Source organism: Carlito syrichta, unplaced genomic scaffold (genome assembly GCF_000164805.1).
Source record: "Carlito syrichta isolate Samal-C Ts95f unplaced genomic scaffold, Tarsius_syrichta-2.0.1 Scaffold302038, whole genome shotgun sequence".
NCBI lineage: Eukaryota > Metazoa > Chordata > Mammalia > Primates > Tarsiidae > Carlito > Carlito syrichta.
This window is the reverse complement of record NW_007246134.1, coordinates 264,034-284,996: the sequence shown is the minus strand read 5'-3', so window position 1 is coordinate 284,996 and position 20,963 is coordinate 264,034. Positions and strand designations below refer to the sequence as shown.

At 40.8% G+C, this 20,963-nt stretch overlaps 1 protein-coding gene across 3 annotated transcripts in view; it reads right to left on the bottom strand.

The window, feature by feature from the left end:
• SCHIP1 (schwannomin interacting protein 1) overlaps positions 1-20,963 on the bottom strand; it is a 148,928-nt gene that overhangs the window by 19,247 nt on the left and 108,718 nt on the right. For all 3 annotated transcript variants that reach the window (XM_021711309.1, XM_008055936.2, XM_008055935.2), the window contains one exon: positions 18,002-18,120. In XM_021711309.1, coding sequence (XP_021566984.1) covers positions 18,002-18,120 — 119 coding nt within the window. The remainder of the gene's footprint in view (positions 1-18,001; positions 18,121-20,963) is intronic.

Sequence of the window (20,963 nt, the reverse complement as noted above, 5' to 3'; positions counted from 1 at the left end):
GCGCTACCACGCCCGGCTGATTTTTTGATTTATTGTAGAGATGAGGTCTCGCTGCCCAGGTGGGTCTCAAACCTGTGGGCTCAGGCAATTCACTCACCTCAGCCTCCCAAAGGTGTGGGATTATAGGCTGAGCCACCGAACCCGGCTTACTTTTTAGCTTTTTTAAAGGAATGGTAACAGCTACAAATATTGCTGGCCTAACAGATACACATCTCTCACACACAAAAGGACTATAGGCAACTTTTATAACTATGTAAGGTAGAGGAAAGGGCTAATGAACTGTCCCTTCATTAATTCATTTGATGATCTAGCAATAATAGACCTGTAAACTCTATGGCTCCAACAGGCAGGTGCTGAGTAGCTCTGTCCCTTTCAGCAGGGCACACACTTCCTAGTTTGCTATAGTCCCTGTTACTCCCTACTGCTTTTTTAAAAATCTGGGTTGCTTCACTCATGTATATTTCTTGTTGGCCCCTGAAGGTGTTTTATGGTTCATGACCCCGATATTAAATGGATGGCTTAGTAGTCGAACCAGGAATAAAAGCCAGGTCTTCTAGCTGGTACGGAGTGCTTGGATCAATAAATCATAATGCATAAAAAGGAATGCAGAATATACCGTTTTTTTGTGTTTGGAAGGAACTCAAAAAAACATTTGGTGGGCACTCCCTGTGTGTGAGAAAACAACACTTTTGTTGCCTGGACATTAATGAAGTGTTAGCTGAGAGGAGTGAGAGAGCAGGGAATGGCTGAAGATAGGAGGTCTTGGTGAATTCGGGCTTGGGAGGAACACATGCAGGAGAGAGATAGGAAAGCTGACCCTCCATCAGCTATGTGCTCAGAGATGCTAAGGGGAATCTCTACGTGACCAAAAGAGGGTGGGGGACATCATGTCTCTGCGTCCTATCCTGGCCCCACCTTTTAAAGGGATCAGCTTGGCCTCCTCAGCAGAAGCCAGGGAAAGCGGCGCCAAAGATGGCGAAGCGTGAACGGCCCTCTCTGGGTTTTGTTCTCTAATCCTGCATGTACTCATTCTCTGCTTCTTCTTCTAAGGCTGGTTCTAGACCCTGCTGTCTGCACATGTTCACATGATGGCCACTAGGTACCCAACACCCCATTACCTCATACTCTTCTCCCTGGCTTAAGCAACTGATGGAAAGTACCATTCACCAGCTTTACTCTGGAGAAACATCAGCCTCTATGTCCTAACCCGAATCTCTAGAGAGCTATAAATACTTGCATTTCCCAGACAGCTATTGGTTTTAATTCTACATCAGTGTTCATTTCCTTCACTAATGACCACTTTCATATAATTAAATTTGGAATTATAGGACCTTAATGTTGGAAAAATGCATTTTCAACAGAAATGTTCTCTACCATGAATGGAAGACTGGAATGAGGCCTCTCCGGATTCTAGGAATAAAACCCCCATCTCTCATGGGTGTCAAATGTGATCTATCTCTATTTTCATTAAGGTCAAACAATGTCCAAGCAATCTATAGTCTGAAATAAAAAGTTGCCATTTTTGAGCATCTATTATGTGCTGTGTATTTTACTTATCTTACCACTGAGCCTCAGATACACATAAAGTAAGTATTGTGAACCCTGTTTCACATATGAGAAAACAAAGGCTCAGGTTAAACAATACAAGACCACAAAGCTGGCACTTTACAAGAGGTTAGGGTCATTTAAGAAGGATGGAACAGGCCAGACATGGTGGCTCACAGCTGAAATCCCAGCACTTTGGGAGGTGGAGGTCAGCGGATTACTTGAGCCCAGGGGTTTGAGACCAGCCTGGGCAACTTGGCAAGACCTTGTCTCTACAATAATAATAATAATTTTAAAAAATCAAGCTAACTGGGCATGGTGGCATGTACCTGTAGTGCCAGCTATTTGGAAGGCTGAGGCGGGAGGATTGCCTGAGCCCAGCAGGTCGAGGTTGTGGTAGAGTGAGACTCCAACTCAAAAAACAGATGGAATAAGTCATGAGTGGAAGAAATAGAAAGAAGATAAAAAGAAAGCAAAACAAAACCAAAGATTTCTCAAAGAACTAAAAATAGATCTACTATTTGACCTAGCAATTCCACTTCTGGGAATATCCCCAAAGGAACATAAATCACTCTACCAAAAAGATGGAACCAACCTAGGTGCGCATCAGCAGTGGCCTGGATAAAAAAAATGTGGTACACATACACCATGAAATGCTACACATACTATAGCCATAAGAAGGAACAAAACCATGCCCTTTGCAGCAACATGGATGCAGCTGGAGATCATCATTCTACCTGAATTAGTTCAGAAATGAAAAACTGAATACCACATGTTTTCACTTATAAGTGGGAGCTAAACCCTGGGTACACATGGTTATAAGCATGGGAACAACAGACAACTGGGACTCCCAAAGGGAGAGAGGGGGGTAAGGGTTGGAAAACCACCCATTGGCACCATGTCCACCACCTGGGTGATGGGCTCAATAGAAGCCCAAACCTTACTGTCATGTGATATACCCATGTAACAAATCTGCACATGTACACTTTGAATTTAAAAAAAAATTAAAAATAAAAACAAAACTAGGGCAGGGCATGCTCTCACGCTTGTAATCCTAGTCCTTTGGGAGGCCAAGGTGGGAGGATCACTTGAACCCAGGATTTTGAGACATCATAGCAAGACCTCATCCCTACAAGAAAAAAAAAAAATTAGCCAGGTGTGGTGGCGTGCACCTCTGGTCCCAGCTACTCAGGAGGCTGAGGTGGAAGGATCACCTGAGCCCGGGAAGTCAAGGCTGTGGTGAGCAATAATCATGCTACTGCGCTCCAGCCTGGACAACAGAGTGAGACCCCCAGCTCAACCCCCCCAAAAGCCCCCAAAATCCAAAACCAAAACAAAAGCTGCCAACAAATGTCTAACAATAGGAGACTGATAAAGTTTATTATGGTGAAATGCATGATGGGCTGTTATGCAGACAGTAAAAAGACATACAATAGAAGAACAGTTATAAATATGGACAAATGCCCCTGATGTCTTGTTAAGTGAAAAAAAATTGAACAAAAACCAGTTCCTAGTGTGAGTCCCACTTCATATGCAAAAATGTGGAGCTATATGCATAGGAAAACATGGCAGGAAATATACCTAAATACTTTTTGGTGGAAGAGATTTAGTTGCCTTTGGATTGTTCTCTTTTGAGTGCCTCTGAGTCACCACATGTGGGCATTTAGCAGGAATTAGGGAAAAGGAAAGAAAATGAGAGAACTGATGCCTAGCACTTGTGTGCTGGGGATAAGGTGAGGAAAATCAGTGCCTGACAGCTGGAAAAGGAGGACTGGGAGTCTGACTCAGCACATGACTGTGCAGGAATGATGACTCACTCGTGAGTCAGGCTGGGTTTTTGTTTTTGGCACGTGCTGGGGCTGGTGGGAGATTTGTGGGCAGCAAGAAGCATATTTTGTTGTAATCGAACAGTTCTGTGAACTCTTGGGTTCAACGGCTGGCGTCTCCTCCCGACCCAGTCTCAATCCCATCTCCTCCTTGGATCTGCAGTAAAACATAGACGCCAAAGGAATTATATAAACTCAACTGTTTGTATTACTTATTTATTTGTTTAGAGACAGGGTCTCACTCTGTCGCCTAGGCTGGAGTGCAAGTGGCATGATCATAGCTTGCTGCAGCCTCGAACTCCTGGGCTCAAGTGATCCTCCCACCTCAGCCTGCCAAGTAGCTGGGACCTTGTCTTTACAAAGACGAAAAATTATCCAGGTATGGTGGCACGTGCCTGACATCCTAATTATTCAGGAAGCTGAGGTGGAAGGATCACCTGGGCCTAGGAGGGCGAGGCTGTGGTGAGTTATGATCGTGCCATTGCACTCCAGCCTGGGTGACAGAGTGAGACCCCGACTCAGAAATAAACAAACAAACAAATAAATAAAAATGAAATGTCTCTGAGTCACTGTCCCCAGGCAATACTACACTCTAACCCTATCAGCCCACAGACCAGGTAAGGCTCTCTGAGGAGAGTGTAGACTCTGGCTGCTGTCTGTCATGACTTCCGATAAAGAAAACTCCAGCGTCAAACCCTGGAGACTGGGGGACAGTGGCTTGGAAGGTAACATGTTCCATCCCTGAGGGTAAAAAGGCTGAGTCACTGACAGCCCTCAGGTAAATGGCAAAGTGTAGAGTACTGTGGATGGGAAAGGTTTCAGGACTTCTACAGCTCAACATACTCCATCTCTTCTTTTTTGTATGCACAAGAGACATATATGATGAAAGCGTAGGTCCAAACAAGACTCAAAGGACTCTTCCAACAGCTAAAATAAAAGTTCTGAGTGTTAAGTAGGCACTTGTCATTATTTAAATGGCAGTGGTTTCTCTTTTTTAGTGGTTCATAAAATAACTATTTGTCTTACAATGAATGCTGTCTAAGAGTAAATTAAAATGATTTATAAGTCAGGGTCTCACTGTCGCCCAGGCAGGTGTGCAATGTCTCACCGCAGCCTCTACCTCCTAGGCTCAGACAATCCTTCCGCTTCAGCCTCCTGAGTAGTTGGGACCTCAGGTGTGTGCCACTACTCCTATCTAATTTTTTAAGTTTTTCTTGGAAACAAGGTCATGCTATGTTGCCCACGCTGGTCTCGAACTCCTGGTCTCAAGCAATCTTCCTGCCTTGGCCTCCCAAAGTGCTGGGACTACAGGCACACGCAATCACGCCCAGCTAAGTTTTGGACTTTTTTTGGTAGAGATGAGGTCTCGCTATGTTGCCCAGACTGGTCTCGAACTCCTGGCCTCAAGCAATCCTGGCTTCAAATGATTCTCCCACCTTGGCCTCTCAAAGTGCTGGGATTACAAGTGTGAGCCCCTCCACCTGGTCAATAAAAGTGATTTTTAAAATACCGTAATAGCAAATTCGAATGCAGCATTGACTCTGGTCCAGGCATTCTTCTCAGTGCTTTTCACAGTAACCCCACAAAGTAGGCACAATTATGACCCCATTTTACAGATGAGAAAACTGAGTCACAAGTGAAGTCATCAGTCAGTAGTAAGTGACCGAGTTAAGGCCCTCTGGCTCCCAAGACCCTGCTGCTACCCACCATGCTTCACTGTCTTTCTAGCGAACAGGTCTGAAAAGAGGCCTGAAATGTGTTGTTGAGGGGAAAGGCACAGTGATGAACAGAGCACGGGGACATATCATCTCAAGACAGACAGTGGAAGGACAAATACAACTCTGGGCGCAGTGATTGTCTCTGGTGAGAGAAACAGGGAGACTGGAGGGCTGAGGATCTGAGCCTTACATGGTATGCTCAGTGACACCACTTAAATATTCTATCCTCTTAACGAAACACTTCACAGTCTCGGTGCAGTGGCTCACGCCTGTAAAGCCAGTACTTTGAGAGGCTGAGGTGGGAGGATCACTTGAGGCCAGGAGGATTGCTTGAGGCCAGGATTGCTTGAGACCAGCCTGGGCAACACAGTAAGATCCCATCTTTACCAAAAAAATGTAAAAAAGTTAACTGGGCATGGTGATGTGTGCCTATAGTCCCAGCTACTTGGGAGGCTGAGGTGCAAGGATCACTAGAGCCCAGTAGTTCACTCAGGCTGAAGTGAGCTATGATCATGCCACTGCACTCAATCTGGGTGACAGAGGCAGACCTTGTCTCAAACAAAAACAAAAACATATAAAAACTTCAAAATTATGGTCATTGAATCTTTTATCCCCCTTCACAATCTGTTGTAAATTTCAGTATATCAAGGTTTCTGTTCTCATCAGAAATCTCTTCCATGGGTTTATTAACTTTTTTGAGAGAAGGGTTCTCACTGTGTTGCCCAGGCTGGCTTCGAATTTCTGGGCTCAAGTGATCCTCCCACCTCAGCCACCCGAGTAGCTGGGACTACAGGCACATGGCACTGCACCAGCCTTCCACGGTTTTTAATGCATGTGATAATCTGAATGGGAACTGGAGGGACACAGACAATTTTACAACAAGATTGAGCAAAAGAGTGGCGTTCAATCTTTAGCTGACATGGCTCACCTGCGGTCATTGAGGGTGCTTTCCAGCAGGAGTGAATACTTCTGTGTACTCTCAATGGAGCCCTGTCACAAAGGCTGTGTGTCCAGACATGTGCAGGAACCACAGTCCAAAGGGAGTGCAAAATGCCCTAATAAAGTCTTCATAACTTGTCAAGGGTGATACACCAATGAAAAATAATTTCTAGAAGCTATTTTAATTAATCATTCAGCTGTCCATCAGAGCCATTTAAAAATATAAAATGCAGCCCCGTGGTCTTTTTCTGCCTTCTACCCTTTTGCAATAGCTCAGGCTATCTCACTGGTGATTAAAAAAAAAAAAAAAAAAAAACCTCATAAGAGACAGGGTACAGCTGGTTATGCCTCTAGCAAGATGTCAACTTCAGCTTGCGCAAAATTAATTGCACCTAATTAAACTGGGGTCACTGGCATTATTGTAAAGTGAAGCTATTTATTAGACAAAGAAAATTTCACAAATACCAATTTGCTTTTCTTTCAGGTTTGTGAAGGAGAAGAATTGCTGACATAATTAAATTTGTTTTGCCATTTTAATCTTGTTAGCCCTCAAAAGATCCACTTCAAATCTTGTTTCACTTTTGAAATTGTGTAATATTTTAGAATACTAGAGGTCATTTTTTAAAGGAAGGCATATAAAAAGAAAAGGTTTTTTACCATGTTCACTACTTGGGTGACATGTTCAACAGAAGCCCAAACCTCACTGTCACACAATATACCCATGTAACAAGACTGTGTGTATACTCCTGAATCCAAAATACAATTAAAAAATAAAATGTATCAAGATTTTAAAAAGGGTTGGTTTTCTGTAGGTTGCCAATGCCTTTTCAAATAGTATTTTAAAAAGAAGTTGTAAGCTACCATGCACAATGACACACATCTTTGAGCTACTTACATGAAGGGATTTCTAAGCAAATTATTAGTACATATGTATAAGATTAATACGTTATGAATTACATGTTGTAAATAGGTTGCTATAGTATGCACCTATTATTTCAAGGATGATGCCACAGAGGGGGAATTTCATTGAGTTGAAATAGGACAGCCTCTTTCCTTGCTATTGCTGGGCACATATAACCATTCTGCTTACTTCTTCTAGGAAACTATACAGAAATTATTACGGTTAGAGATAAGAGGATGCTTCGCTTTCCTGCCAAAATGATGCTGGTTTGACCTGTGTTTCTGTGACAGGTTTTATATACTGATTTCCAGATTCAGAGCCCTTGTGAATCCTGTTTCTTTCATGTCTCTCTTGAGTCAGTGCCATGTCGAGTCAGTGCCATTGTCCAGTGGCTAACAGCACCCCAGTCTCTGACTCTCAACCTCTGTCTTTCAACCTCCAGCCCAAGCACAAAAGGAGGCAGCAGGTGTCTGTTATTGGTCTTGTCTCAACCATTTACCAATAAACCTATAAGACCTAGCAAGAAATGAGTTTTGATTTGAGGATGTCTAATGGCTGAGATAAGTAAACAGTAATCATGATTCAAAGCAGCTGCTCCAAGGTTCTCTGGGGAATTTCTGTTTTGCATAATAAACCATGTATGGAGAAAAGGGTAGAGTCTATCTTAGGTGACACCATCCATTGCATATTTTATTACAAAAGACGATTAGATTGTATTTTAAATAGATATATACGAAGATAACAGTCTGTCTTAGGGTGGGGTAAGAAAAGAGGTGAGAGTCAGATTTATTTTGTGGTTACTCTAAGCAAAAGAGAATGTTATCATTCTCTTCACAATGTCAGATCAATGTCTGGAAAAAGGGAAGATTTTCTAGATGACTAATGACCCTCTATCTTGTGTCCCCAGTTTCTATCCCTTAAACAAGTCTAAGATATATGAACTCATAATCGGAAATATAATGCTAACTGGTAATTAGTTTGGCCAATGAAAAAATATTGTATAAGACGCCATTATACTAGTAATAAAAGAAAAAGAATTTTTTTCAAGAATATGATGAAATCTAATATCTCTTAGAAACCTTGTTTCAAAAGTAGGTAATTCTTTTTTCTCATTTCCTTTTAAGCTTTTAAAGACTTTTTACCAAAACATTTTTAAAAAGGAAAAAAAAAAAACAACAAAGGCCATACAATCTCAGTTCGAGGAGGTTGGTTATGTGTGGATTAACACGTTCTGAAGAAAAAAATTGACACTTCCTGTATTTGCTTCATTTCAGTATAAGTCAAATTTAATTAGCTGAATTATAAAGCAATATTAGGTATGAAATGTCTTTACAGGATTACTGTAAACCCAGCTTACATTTAACAGATTATCACTCTTTTAAGATGTATTTTAGGACCGGTCATGAGGGTCATGCCTGTAATCCCAGCATTTTGGGAGGCCACAGCAGGAAGATTGCTTGTGCCAGGAGTTCAAGATCCGTCAGAGTTTGAGACCAGCCTGGGCAACAAAGTGAGATCTTGTCTCTACTAAAAAATTAAAAAATTTTCACTGGACGTGGTGGTGCGCGTTGCAGTCTCAGCTACCTGGGAGGTTGAAGCAGAAGGATTATCTGAATCCAAAAGGTCGAGGCTGTGGTGAGCCATGATTGTGCCATTGCACTCTAGTCTGGGTAACAGAGTGAGAGCCCGTCTCAAAAAAAAAAAAGTGTTTTAGGAGATGGCACCATCTAGAAAAATCCCGTGGGGCCAAAACCCAAAGGACAACTGAGAACTCACACTTGCAGAAGTAGCTTAAATGCCAGACCCTCAGGCGACTTTATCATTTCTCACTTACTGCGTATGAAGTTAATTTTCAAAGGTAAGTGCACATCCTTTAGAAAACTAAACAGAACTCTGCTAGTTTTGCCAAGAAAAATCCCACTCACCTCAGAAGTCCCTGCTTCCAGTTAATTTTAAGTCCATAGTCTCATTTAAAATTGGGTATTGAGCGATTCAGAGCAGTAAATTCCTACAACATTTACCTGGTTCTAACTTTTTAACTTATTCAACACATGGGCTCTGGTGTATGTGTATGTGTGTATATATATATTTAAATCAGGGTTTCACTCTGATGCCCAGGCTGGAGTGCAGTGGCACAATCACAGCTCACCACAGACTTGACCTCCTGGGTACAGAAAATCTTCCCACCTTAGCCTCCCGAGTAGCTGGGACTACAGGCATGCACCACCACATCTGGCTAATTAAAAATAATTTTTGTAGAGACAGGTTCTCACTATGTTGCCCAGGCTGGTCTTGAACTTCTGCACTCCAGCAATCCCCCTGCTTCAGCCTCCCAAACTGCTGAGATTACAGGCGTGAATCACTGTGCCCGGCTTCTGGTACAGTTTGGAGTAGCATATCGGCACACTCAAAGTTCTGACGCCCCTCAAACACTTTTTAAAGTAAGAAGCAGGCTCTTTCCACCTCAGTGAAGAACTTCAGAGATTGTAATGCATTAGAAATAAAGAAATTCTAACAGGGATAGGAATGCGGCTTAGATAATTGCAACGGAACATTCCTGAAGACTTTTCTCCTATATTATTACCGATGAGGGGGATGTGATGACAGTTCGTGTTTACAGAGTTGAAATTTATAGAGAGAAGGTGATATTTCTTAGAAACAGTTTGCCTCATTATTAACCATCATTCTGAGGGGGATCCAAAAAAGTCATGGTGTTCTCAGAAAGGATGATCTCATCCCAGATTGTGAAGATGAAAGCATCTGAAAGAACAGGATATAAATAATCTTCCTTATGGTGACTCAACAAGTGTACTTGTTATGAGCTACTGTGAAACACATATGTGTTTAGATGGCTGTGTCTCCAAAGGGGACAGATGACTCAGTGCTTTTAAAATATTGCTCCATCAGAGGAGTTAGGTGGGCTTTGGGGGCGTGTGGGGGAAGGACGGAGAGAGGAGGCCAAGGGGAGGCATAGAAAGGGGGTAGTTAGGATGGGGTAACCCAGTCCCCTCCTTCCACCCTCCTACCCAGGATTTTATTATTTATTTGTTTATTTATTTATTAACTCTTTTTCTCCCCGAGTTGAAGAATCACTCTGTCACCCAGGCTGGAGTGCAGCGGCATGATCACGGCTCACTGCAACTTTGACCTCCTAGGCTAAGGTGATCCTCCACCTCAGCCCCTTGAGTAGCTGGGACTACAGGCATGCACCACTACACCTGGCTAATTTTTTTTATTTATAGAGATGGGGTCTTGCTATGTTGCCCAGACTGGTCATGAACTCCTGGGCTCAAGCAATCCTCCTGCCTCAACCTCCTGAAGTGTTGGGATTATAGATGTGAACCATCTTTCCTGACCAGGATTTTTATTTAAGATATTTCTGCTATGAAAAGTATTGAAAAATAGGCTGGATGCGGTGGCTTAAGTCTATATAATTCCAGCACTTTGAGAGGCTGAGGTGAGGGAACTGCCTGAGCCCATAGGTTGGAGAATAGCCTGGACAATTTGGTGAGACCTTATTTCTACAGTAAAGCAAACAATTAGCCGAGTGTGGTAGTTTTGGCTACTTGAAAGGCTGAGGCGGAAGGATCGTGGGAACCCAGCAGGTCAATTCTGGGGTAGCCGTGAGTGTCTCACTGCACTCTAGCTGGGGTGACAGTGAGACTCCAACTCAAAACCAAAAAGTATTGAAAACTTTCACAAGACTTCTTGTCAACCACCACATACTGAACATAGGTATCTACTCGTGCTTCTGAAATCCTGCCAACATAATATGAAAGGAAAAAAGATGGCATACCCTAGTGGACAAAGAAGGAAAAGGAAACAATAGCACATAAAAGATTTTGAAACAATTTTGAAAGATAGTATGCAGATGGATGGGAGGTATTTGAAAAAACAACCTCAATGTGCCATGTGCCTGCAGAGGTGGCCGGTAGAGGAAGATTCTGCATTTGCACTGTAGAATCCTGGAAGTGCTCTGGTACACCTGAAGGCAGGCAGTGGGGTAGTACTGAACCCAAAGATTGACTGAAGGCCTGAAGGGACCTGTGTGGCCTAGCAGAATCAGGAAGTATTTTGTCTTAGGAGGTTGAATCAGAGGGGTTCTGGACCAGGGCATGCTCAAACATACATGAGATGGCAATGAGGTGCTTTACTGAAATCAAGGGAATGAAGTAAAATTCTACATGCAAAACATCCAACTTTCCTCCTGCTAGAGTCTTAAAACGTTGACAGCCAGGCTTAAAACACTTTAAGCTGAGGTTGGATAGTCCTTCTCTGCCACAACTCATAGTCCAAGAGAAAACACCCTTAGACATTTTTAACTAGATGCATCCTAAGAATTGTGTTTTTATTCAGTCATTCTAAAGTGAAGTTCACCAATCATTTGTTCAACAAGTATTTATTGACGGAATCGACACTATTTTAGGCAATAGTTAAGGTGGTGTACAAAATGGACGAAGATCTCCTCTCTCAACGCTTATATTTAGTGCTAGAGAAAGACAAAGAACAGATGAAAGTGTACATAATACAAAGTCAGGTAGTGGTAAGAGTCCCACATATATGCAAAATCAAATTAGGGTAAGAGAATAAGCAGGATAAGAGAAAGTGATGGGTATGAGGGTGTTTACTTTTAAGAGGGTGGTAGAGAAGGGTTCTCTGAACATATGATGTGTGCCAACAAGTCCCAACCACAGTTTACAAACAGCTTTTAGCACCTTACACTTAATTATTAATGGGCAGAAAGCAAAACAAACAAATAAAATATAAACTCGGAAAAAAATCACGAACAATGTTGAGATCAGAAGAAAAGTTTCTAAGCAACTTAACTAAAATTAATACATTGGGGGAAATGAGAAAATACCATGCCAAAAAATGTGAAGACTTAAGCAAAATGGATAAATTCCTAGAAGAATACAACTCATCAGAACTGACTCCAAAAGAATTAAAAAACCTGTACGATCTTATTACCATTTAAGAAATGAAAGCAGTAATTAGAGTAAACACACAAAGTAAATACTAGGCCCAGGGAAAAGTGAGTTCCATGAAACTTTACAGAAAGAGATCATAAAAATATTATGTGGACTTTTCTTAGACACTATGAAAGAGGAAATAGTTCCCAATCTATCTTTAAGCCAGCATAATCTTGATACTATAAGCAAACAAAAATATCATAAGAAAAGACTACAACAGATCTAACAATCCTAAACAAAATGTTATAAATAAAATCCAGTAGTGTCTGAAAAATGTAACACTCCCCAACCAATTTATGTTTTACTAGGTATGCTAGCATGGTTCGATGTTTTGAAAATCTATAAATGTAATTCATTAATAGAGCAAAATGATATAATCATCTCAACAGATTAAGAAAAAGCATGTGATAAAAGTTAAGCACCCCTTCATGAAAACAATTCTTTGTAAATTACAACTAGAAGAGAACATCATTCATCTCGTAAAGAGAACTAAAAAAAAAATCTAAAATGGGAAATCAGCAGAAACATTTCATTTAATATGAGAAATCAGCTAAAGATTTCAATTTCTACCATTTCTAGTCTTCACTATATTAGGGTATCTACCCAGTGCAGTAAGTTAAAGAAAGAAAACTGAGACACGAGGATTGGAAAGGAATAAATAAAGCTGTCATTATTTGTCGGTGATATCCTCATTTACAAATCCCAAGGAATCTAGAGACAACTTTATTAGAAATAATAGAAAAGGGGCTGGGTGTGGAGGCACATGCCTGTAATCTTAGCATTTTGGGAGTTTGAGGTGAGAATTACTTGAGTCCAGGAGCTCGAGACCAGTATAGACCTTGTTTCTACCAAACACACTGTGTGTGTGTGTGTGTATATATATATATTAGTTGGGCATGGTGGTGCATGCCTGTGGCCCCAGTTGCTCTGGAAGCTGAGGCGGAAGGATCGTCTAAAGCCCAGAAGGTCAAGGCTACAGTAAGCTGTGAGTGACAGAGTGAGGCCCTGATTCAAAAATAAATAAATAAATAGGAAAAAAAGAAAAATAATAGGAGAGTAGAGAAATAATAGGAGTAATAACAAAGTGGTTGGATATAAGACTAGTGTACAAAGTTAGTTGCTTTTCTGTTCACTAGCAGTAAATAAGAAAGCATTATTGAAGAGGATTTAAGATATGAGAATATCAAGTATCTATTAAAAAAACAAAAGATGTATAATATCTCGAAATGAAAAATTACAAAATCTTATTCAGAAATATCTCATAAGATCTAAATAAATGTAAACATAGATCATTTTCATGGATAGGAAGACTTAATATTGTGAAAATGTAATTCTTCCTAAATTGATCTATGGAATTAATGCAATTCCATTAAAAATCCCAAAAGAGTATTTTGCTGGACTTGATTAAAGAATTCAAAATTTATATGGAAGAATAAAAAAGCAAAGACAGGCAGAGGAAGAAGAGAGACTTTCCTATCCAAACTAATTTTGAAGCTACAGTGATTAAGACTACAGTTTTGGTGTAAAGTTAGAAACAATAATGAAATAAAATGTATTTCCATTAATGTATAGCATATATAGCAGTAGTCTATATGATCAGTGAGTAAAAAAGAGGCTGTTCAATAAATATGATGAAAAAATGGTCATCTATAAGGAAAAAATAATATTTCTTCTCCATGTCATATTGAGAAATCAACTCCTGGTTGACTGCAGACTTAAAAAAAAGTTAACACTTTCAATCCTTGATAGGAAATCTCATGAATGCCTATTGGATCTTGGGGTAGAACAAGATTTCTAACCCAAGATGCAGAAAGTATTGACAAGAAAAGTTTGATAAAGTTAACGATATTAACTCATAAAATTAAGAACTTATGGTCATAAAACACACATTAAGGAAGTGAAAAACAAGCTATAACCTGGGAAAAGATATATGCAATACATATAGTATATTAAGGATTAGTATCATGACTAAAGAATTTTGGTAAATCAAAGAGAAAAGCATAAAGAATCCAACAGAAATTTGGTCATAAGACCCAAACAGACATTTCACAGAAGAGAAAACAAAGATGGCTAATAAACACAATGAAAAACTATTTTATAACTATTCAATTAACACAAATTTAAAAGAAACTGGCAATATCAAGTGTTAGAAACATTATGGACCCACAGAATTTCTGAAACATTGCTGGTGGCAACATGCTAAAAAGCAGTGTGACATTATCTTCTAAGTGTAAATATTCATGTATTTTCCTAGTAATTCCACTCAGATACATACCAAAGAAAAACTCTTACACATGTACGTCAGAAGACATTGCAGCGTGGTACATAAGAGCAACACCTTTGAAACAACCCAATGCCCAACATCAGAAAAGTGGCCAGATAAACAGTGGTATGTTCACACAATGAAATAAAATATGGCAGTCTGTGGGGGAAAAGGAAGAAATCCTGATTTCAGGACAAACAATACAATTAGTAATCCTAGTTGACTATATGGGTCACTGAGAATAATATATGATCTTAAGAATGAAAACATTAAACAGCTATTTGGCCCTAAATTGTAAAATAATTATAAAAGGAGAGTGTGGAGGGAGGATATACAGATATGTCTGTTGGAGGCCTGTAAAAAACAGTTGAATTTCCATTTTTTTTTCCTTGAGCTCCTTTTCCTTTTACCCCCTCAAAGGCTCAAAACCCAAATTTCCATTTTTCTATAGCAGGTAGTCTGATGGTTATTTGAAATAAAAAATAGACGGGCTAGGTGGCTCAGCCTGTAATCCCGCGCTTTGGGAGGCCGAGGTGATGGATTGCCTGAGCCCGCGGGTTCAAGACCCGGCTGGGCAACTTGGCGAGACCTCATTTCTACAATAAATCAAAAAATTAGCCGGGTGTGGTAGTACACGCCTGTAGTTCCAGCTACTCGGAAGGCTGAGGTGGAAGGATCGCCGGAGCCCAGCAGGTCGAGGCTGTGGTGGCCGGGAGCGGCCACTGCACTCCAGTCTGGGCGACTGAGTGAGACTCCAACTCAAAAAAAAATAAAAATAAATAAAAATAAAAATAAATAAATAAATAAATAAATAAAAAATAAGAAGACAGGCATAGAGATATGTAGGCAAATACCAGAAGAAACAATCAAAGAGTTAAAAGTTACTGTTTCTGGAGAGTGGGACAAGGATAGTATATATACACTTAAGAATGTATACACATACACACACACTATATGAGGGGGAATTTAAAAAAATGGAATTCATTTGTAAAATATCGTGTATTTATTCTTACATGTTTAAACTTCAGTCACCTTCAAAGTACTCTCCATTTTATGCAATGCACCTATCGAGATGCTTTTTCCATTGCTCAAAACAATCTTTGAACTTGTCAATTTTGTTGCCTTTTAGTGCTTCTGCCATTTTTTCTTTCACAGCTGCCACTTTGGCAAAACACTTTCATTTGAGGACTTTTTTTTCATCCAGGGAAACAAAAAAAAGTTGCTTGGGGTGAGATGGGGGTGAATAGGGAGGATGAAGCATGGGGTTCAGGCTGTTTTTGGTCAAAAAGTACTGAACACTCATTGTGGTGTGAGCATGTGCTGCATGTTGTTTGTGTAAATCACCCATCATGAAATGGGCAAATGCATTAAAATAATCTTTAAAAAAATTTCACTGAAGTCGAACATAGCCTTTCACAACAGTGCTAGATAGTATACTGATGCTAATGCGTTCCTAGAACACTTACCTGGCAGGGGAAGCCTGTACTACAAGAGGTTCACCCTCTAAAGAATAATGCCGTGTTTCTTGGGGGGCGTCTCCCTGGTATATCTTTGGTTTAAAAACAAAACCTCCCATTTGTGCCAGGTGAATATGACACTGGCGAACAGAGAGACTGGGCTTCTAGAAGAGAACATTTTGGCTTTCTGTGAGAAGATTAGAGAGCAGTAGCAGAGATCCATAAGACTATATGGTCTAAGTCCCTGCTTTCACAAAAATTAGAAAAATGAGGCATGGTAAAACTAGGTAAATTCTAAAAGTCTCAACGTTAGAAACAAACTAGGACTAATCTTCAGGTCTCCAGATTTCAAGGCTAGAGCTCTCTCTGCCACTTCCATCTGGGAGGGGAAAGAGGTATTCCCAAGGCAATAGGAGGACTGACCCTCCAGCTGCAGGATGACATGTAGGAACACAGGGGAATATTATGAGAAGAGGCTGGCACTCAGGTGCAGAAGAGATGCTCTAACACCGCATGGCCAGACTGGGACTCTTGTCTTGATGTACAGACCTGCCTACAGGTGCTTCACAAATAGGTGCACACGTGAGCCTGTATCTGCTTTCTGATTTTTGCTGACTTAGACGAATCAGCAACAAGGCTGAATGAAAACCAGATGGAATAGATTTAGACAGATATTAAAATGCTCAGTTCCAAGCCTCACACAAAGCAGAGACAAAATAGAAATCTGATTGTTGAATGGATGCATGAATAGTATCATTTGTCTTCATCACCTGGCTTCGCATGGTAAATATATTCAGTATTTTAACAGGGTATAGAAGGGTGGGCCCCAAAAAACCCCCAGAATGATTTTTTGGAGATTGGGCCCCTTGCAGTACAGGCTTCCCCCACTAGGTTAAGTGTTCTGGGTATCCACTGGTATTAGTGTACCAGTTAGCATTGTTGTGAGAGGCTGTGTTTGGCTTCAGTGAATTTTATTTGGAGATTCTTTTAATGCGTTTGTCCATTTCATGATGGGTGGCTTATACAAACAATGTGCGGCACCTGCCCACACCATGCTGAGTGTTCAGTAGTTTTTGACCAAAAACAGCATGACCCCAGTGCCCCACCCACCCTATTCATCCAATCTGGCCCCAAGCAATTTTTGTTTTTTTTTGTCGTTTCCCCCCCCCCCCATGAAAAAAATCCTCAAAGGGGAGCCTTTTACTGATGTGGAAGAGGTAAAACAAAAAAGTCAGAAGCACTAAAAGGCATCAAAACTGACGAGTTCAAAAACTTTTTGGGGAAGTGGAAAAGTTTCTTAATAAGCGTATTACATCAAATAGAGAATATTTTGAAGGTGAATGAAGTTTAAACATGTAAGAATAAATATACAATTTTTTTTTACAAATGTATTCCTGGTTTTTGGGTTCCCTCTCATATTTGCCCAAAGGAAGACTGAGAAACTGAGAAGAAGTGGACATTTGGGTGGTGATGGGGATCAAGAGAATGCTGATGGGTCAATTACTACCATCTTCATTAAAACACTGTTCTATGTCTGTTACCACTTGGAATACCTGTATTTGTAATAGCTAATTTTGTAGACTGTCTATATCGCCAATAATCAAAGTAGCCCACGGAATGGTAGCATAAATATCACAGCTGGGAGCATTTTCGAAATGTAGAATCTTGAGCCCCACCTGGACTTACTGACTCAGAATTATCACTTTAACAAATTCTCTAGGAGATTCCTAAGTACTTCAAGGTTTGAGAAGATCTAGTCCACAGTCCTGTTTTCTAGGTAAAAATTATAATTTAAATATATTTTATTTGGAACTAGAAACTATGCATATAATTAATAATATCCTGAAATAAATTATCATAAAGGGTGACGATATCCTGAAATAAATTAAGATGAAAGAAAAGCCAACTGAAGGGCAGGTTAAGAACTGTAATAAACATTGAATGATCAAAGCGGGAATTGTATTTCTCAGTTACCAGTATTTATCGCAAGCAAATGTATCAGGGGGGTGATTCTGGGTGCTTTGGGACTGCTTAATGGGAAATCTGGTCGTCTGCCACATGTCTCTAATCATCAGTCAGCTTCTTAGAAGTGTGGCTTGATTCCCCAATCAGTGTGTGCAAAATCAGCACCGTGTCCAGAGAAAAACGAAATATAAAAATCTGACCTCACATAGCTGAGCAATTGGCCAACAATAACAACATAACAACAAATAAACCAACAGACAGTTGGGGAAGGGTCTGTCTGAAACCCAAATAAAGATGACAGTAATATGGGGGAAGAAAACTACTCAAGGATTTAAAGACTACTTTTTACTAGACATATAGTCAGGTGAAAAAATCCATTAGGTGTGTATCAGAAAATCAACTCAAAAGGACACTCACCGGGAGGAAAGGCTTGGTTTCCCACTTTTGCTACAGCTGGTATAAATTCCTGGGCCATCATCAAAGAAGCTTCCAAGTGCCAACTTCTGTCTGATAGACTCTCTCTCATTTTTCTGTGCCTAAAATTTCAAGAAAAAAAAAAATGCCAATAAGTGGGCAGATAGATCACAACCACAGGCAGCCTAACTTGCTAAGTTGCTTAGAACTGTAACATTAGATGGAAAATAAACAAGCAGACCACAGCACAAGAGCATTTGAATTATTAAAACTGAAATTAAGCCAGTTTCTTCTGGTTCTAACTTTAATTCTTCAGAGCCCTTTATGGTGACTAGTCTAGGTCTTCACCAATGTGGTGTTCAGAGATCTTCACCAGATTAGAACTAGTTTATTTGGCGCTGTAATCTTTCTTCTTACTTGCTAGATACAACAGAGTACAAGGGGGGACCCACCCCAAACCGGGATTTATTTACAAAAAAATTGTGTATTTATTCTTACATGTTTAAACTTCAGTCACCTTCAAAGTACTCTCCGTTTGATGTAATACACCTATCAAGGTAGTTTTTCCACTGCTCAAAACATTTTTTGAACTCGTCAATTTGGATGCCTTAAAAGGGCTTCTGCCTTTTAAGTGCTTCTGCTGTTTTTGGTTTCACCTCTTCCACATGGGCAAACATTCCATTTGAGGACTTTTTTCAGCCGGAAACAAACAAACAAAAGGTCTCTCAGCATAAGATGGGGGTGAATAGGGAGGGTGAGGCATGGGGTCAAGCTGTTTTTGGTCAAAAACTACTGAACATTCAGCACGGTGTGGGCAGGTGTGTTGTTATGGTGAAAGAACTAGTCACCTGTTTGCCACAACTTGGAATCTTCTGCAAATCGTCTCTCACAACAACCCTCGTTGGTACACTGACACCAATGAGTTCCTAGAACACTCACCTAGAGGGAGAAGCCTGTAGTACAAGTGGCCCAACCCTCCAAAAGATAATTCCAGGTTTTTTGGGGTCTCCCTCCTTGTATAGTTGTGAAGGGCAAGCACTTTCTCCTAAATCAAATCTCTCTGATCCCAAATGTGGCCCTTCCCTGATGTCATCTTCTCTTTCCCTTACATGTGCCTTTAGCCAACCCACTTGCTCTAGGCAAAAATATTATCTCACTTGACCAGCATGCACTGGGCCTCTGGGAGCTGGCAGATGTCACCTCATGATGCCAGACACAGCACCTGCTTCCATGGGGTCTACATCTCGTTGGGGACTGTTCTTTCTGTTCAAGAGTCGGCCTCATCTCACCAGGTTTGGAATGTGAGAAACTCTGAAAATCATGTCTGGAATCACTGGAGAGCTCTAATTGGGCCCGTCTGTTTCACATTTTGGAGGAAGTCAGGTCAGTGTGCATATAGAAAAAGGATTTGGTAAACGACACTACTGTGATCATTTGGATATGTTTACAACCCTTGGCTTCCCATTAAATGCCCCATAAAAACTCACCATGCTGAATTTTTAAACCCTTTAAACGACAGGGGAGAAAATTAGAAATGATTTCCTTAGTTAAAAAGAAACGGCTACAAAAAATAAAACAAACACAAAAAGCTACACATGATGAGTCCCAAACCCTGGGCTGAGGTTGAGACTGTGGTTTTCTGACTTGTGAGATGAGGTAGGCTATGAGAAGCACCATTGTCCACTCTGAGCAGGAGGTTGAAGAATACACTGAGCAAATTATATGACAAAACCCAGGTCACGCGACTGAATATGGGTACCGAGGGCTTGGAGGGGCCTCGACTCTCCCGGTAGGAGGTTCCAGAGCCACATCTGTCATTACCACGTCAGAATGATGAAATGCCCAATTTGTTGGAAGAGGGGCTTAAAAGGACTTAAGTCCATCTCCAAGTGAAGGACAGTATACAATAGGTGAAGGTTGTACCATCTAACACAGTAGTAACTAGTCATATGTGGCTACTGGCATTCAATGTAAACATTAGTTACTTAATATTAAAAATTCAGTTTCTCAGTCACACCAGCCTCCTTTCAAGAGCTCAATAGTCACAGGTGGCTAGTAGACACTACTGGACACCAGAGAGTAAAATCACAGTGAGGTATGGCCAAGACAGTGGTCCATGCATTCCAGTTTCAACAGGTTGCATGGAATGCCCTAGGCTCTAGCAGGTATTTAGTTTCAGTAGGTTTGCTTTTAGTTCAAAGAAAGCTTATCATGACTCTCCTTTTCTTTCACACTTTTTTGTTTGTTTGTTAGTTTTTGAGTCAGGGTCTCACTCTGTCACCGAGGCTGGAGGGCTGAGGCAATCCAGCTGCCTCAGCCTCCCCAGTAGTTGGGACTACAGATATGTATCACCTTGCCCTGCTAATTTTTTTTTGTAGAGAGCAGGTCTTGCTATGTTGCCCAGGCTGGTCTCAAACTCCTGGCCTCAAGTGATCCTCCTGCCTTGGTCTCCCAGAGTGCTGGGATTACAGGTGTACACCATTATGCTCAGCTCTTTTCTCTCACACTTTGTAATCCTTGGACACCACAAGGATTCTTTCTCCTTTCACACTTAGTGATTACCTCTGTCTATATAGATAGTCCTCCATTTTGCTTGGAGCTTGTGTGTTTGTGTGTGTGTGTGTGTGTGTGTGTGTGTTACAGCCACACTACTTTTATACAGATTGTTTTACAGATGTAACACAGATTTCATGTTTTTACTGGGCTGTGTTTTTCTCTCTGCTATCACACCACAACCATCATCAACACGGAAGAAGACATTTGTGACAAAGGAGTGGGGGTTCTTCACACACCAAGTAGCAGACACCAGCTGTGTATCACATGTCCTTTAACTCAGTTCCACCATTACCTATCCAGGTGAGGGCTCAGTGCCCAAGATTGCCTTTCTGAGGCCTGACACACCCAACATTATAATGAAAGATTGTAACAAGGGCTATAGGTGTTATAAGTTAGGAATTGTGGACCA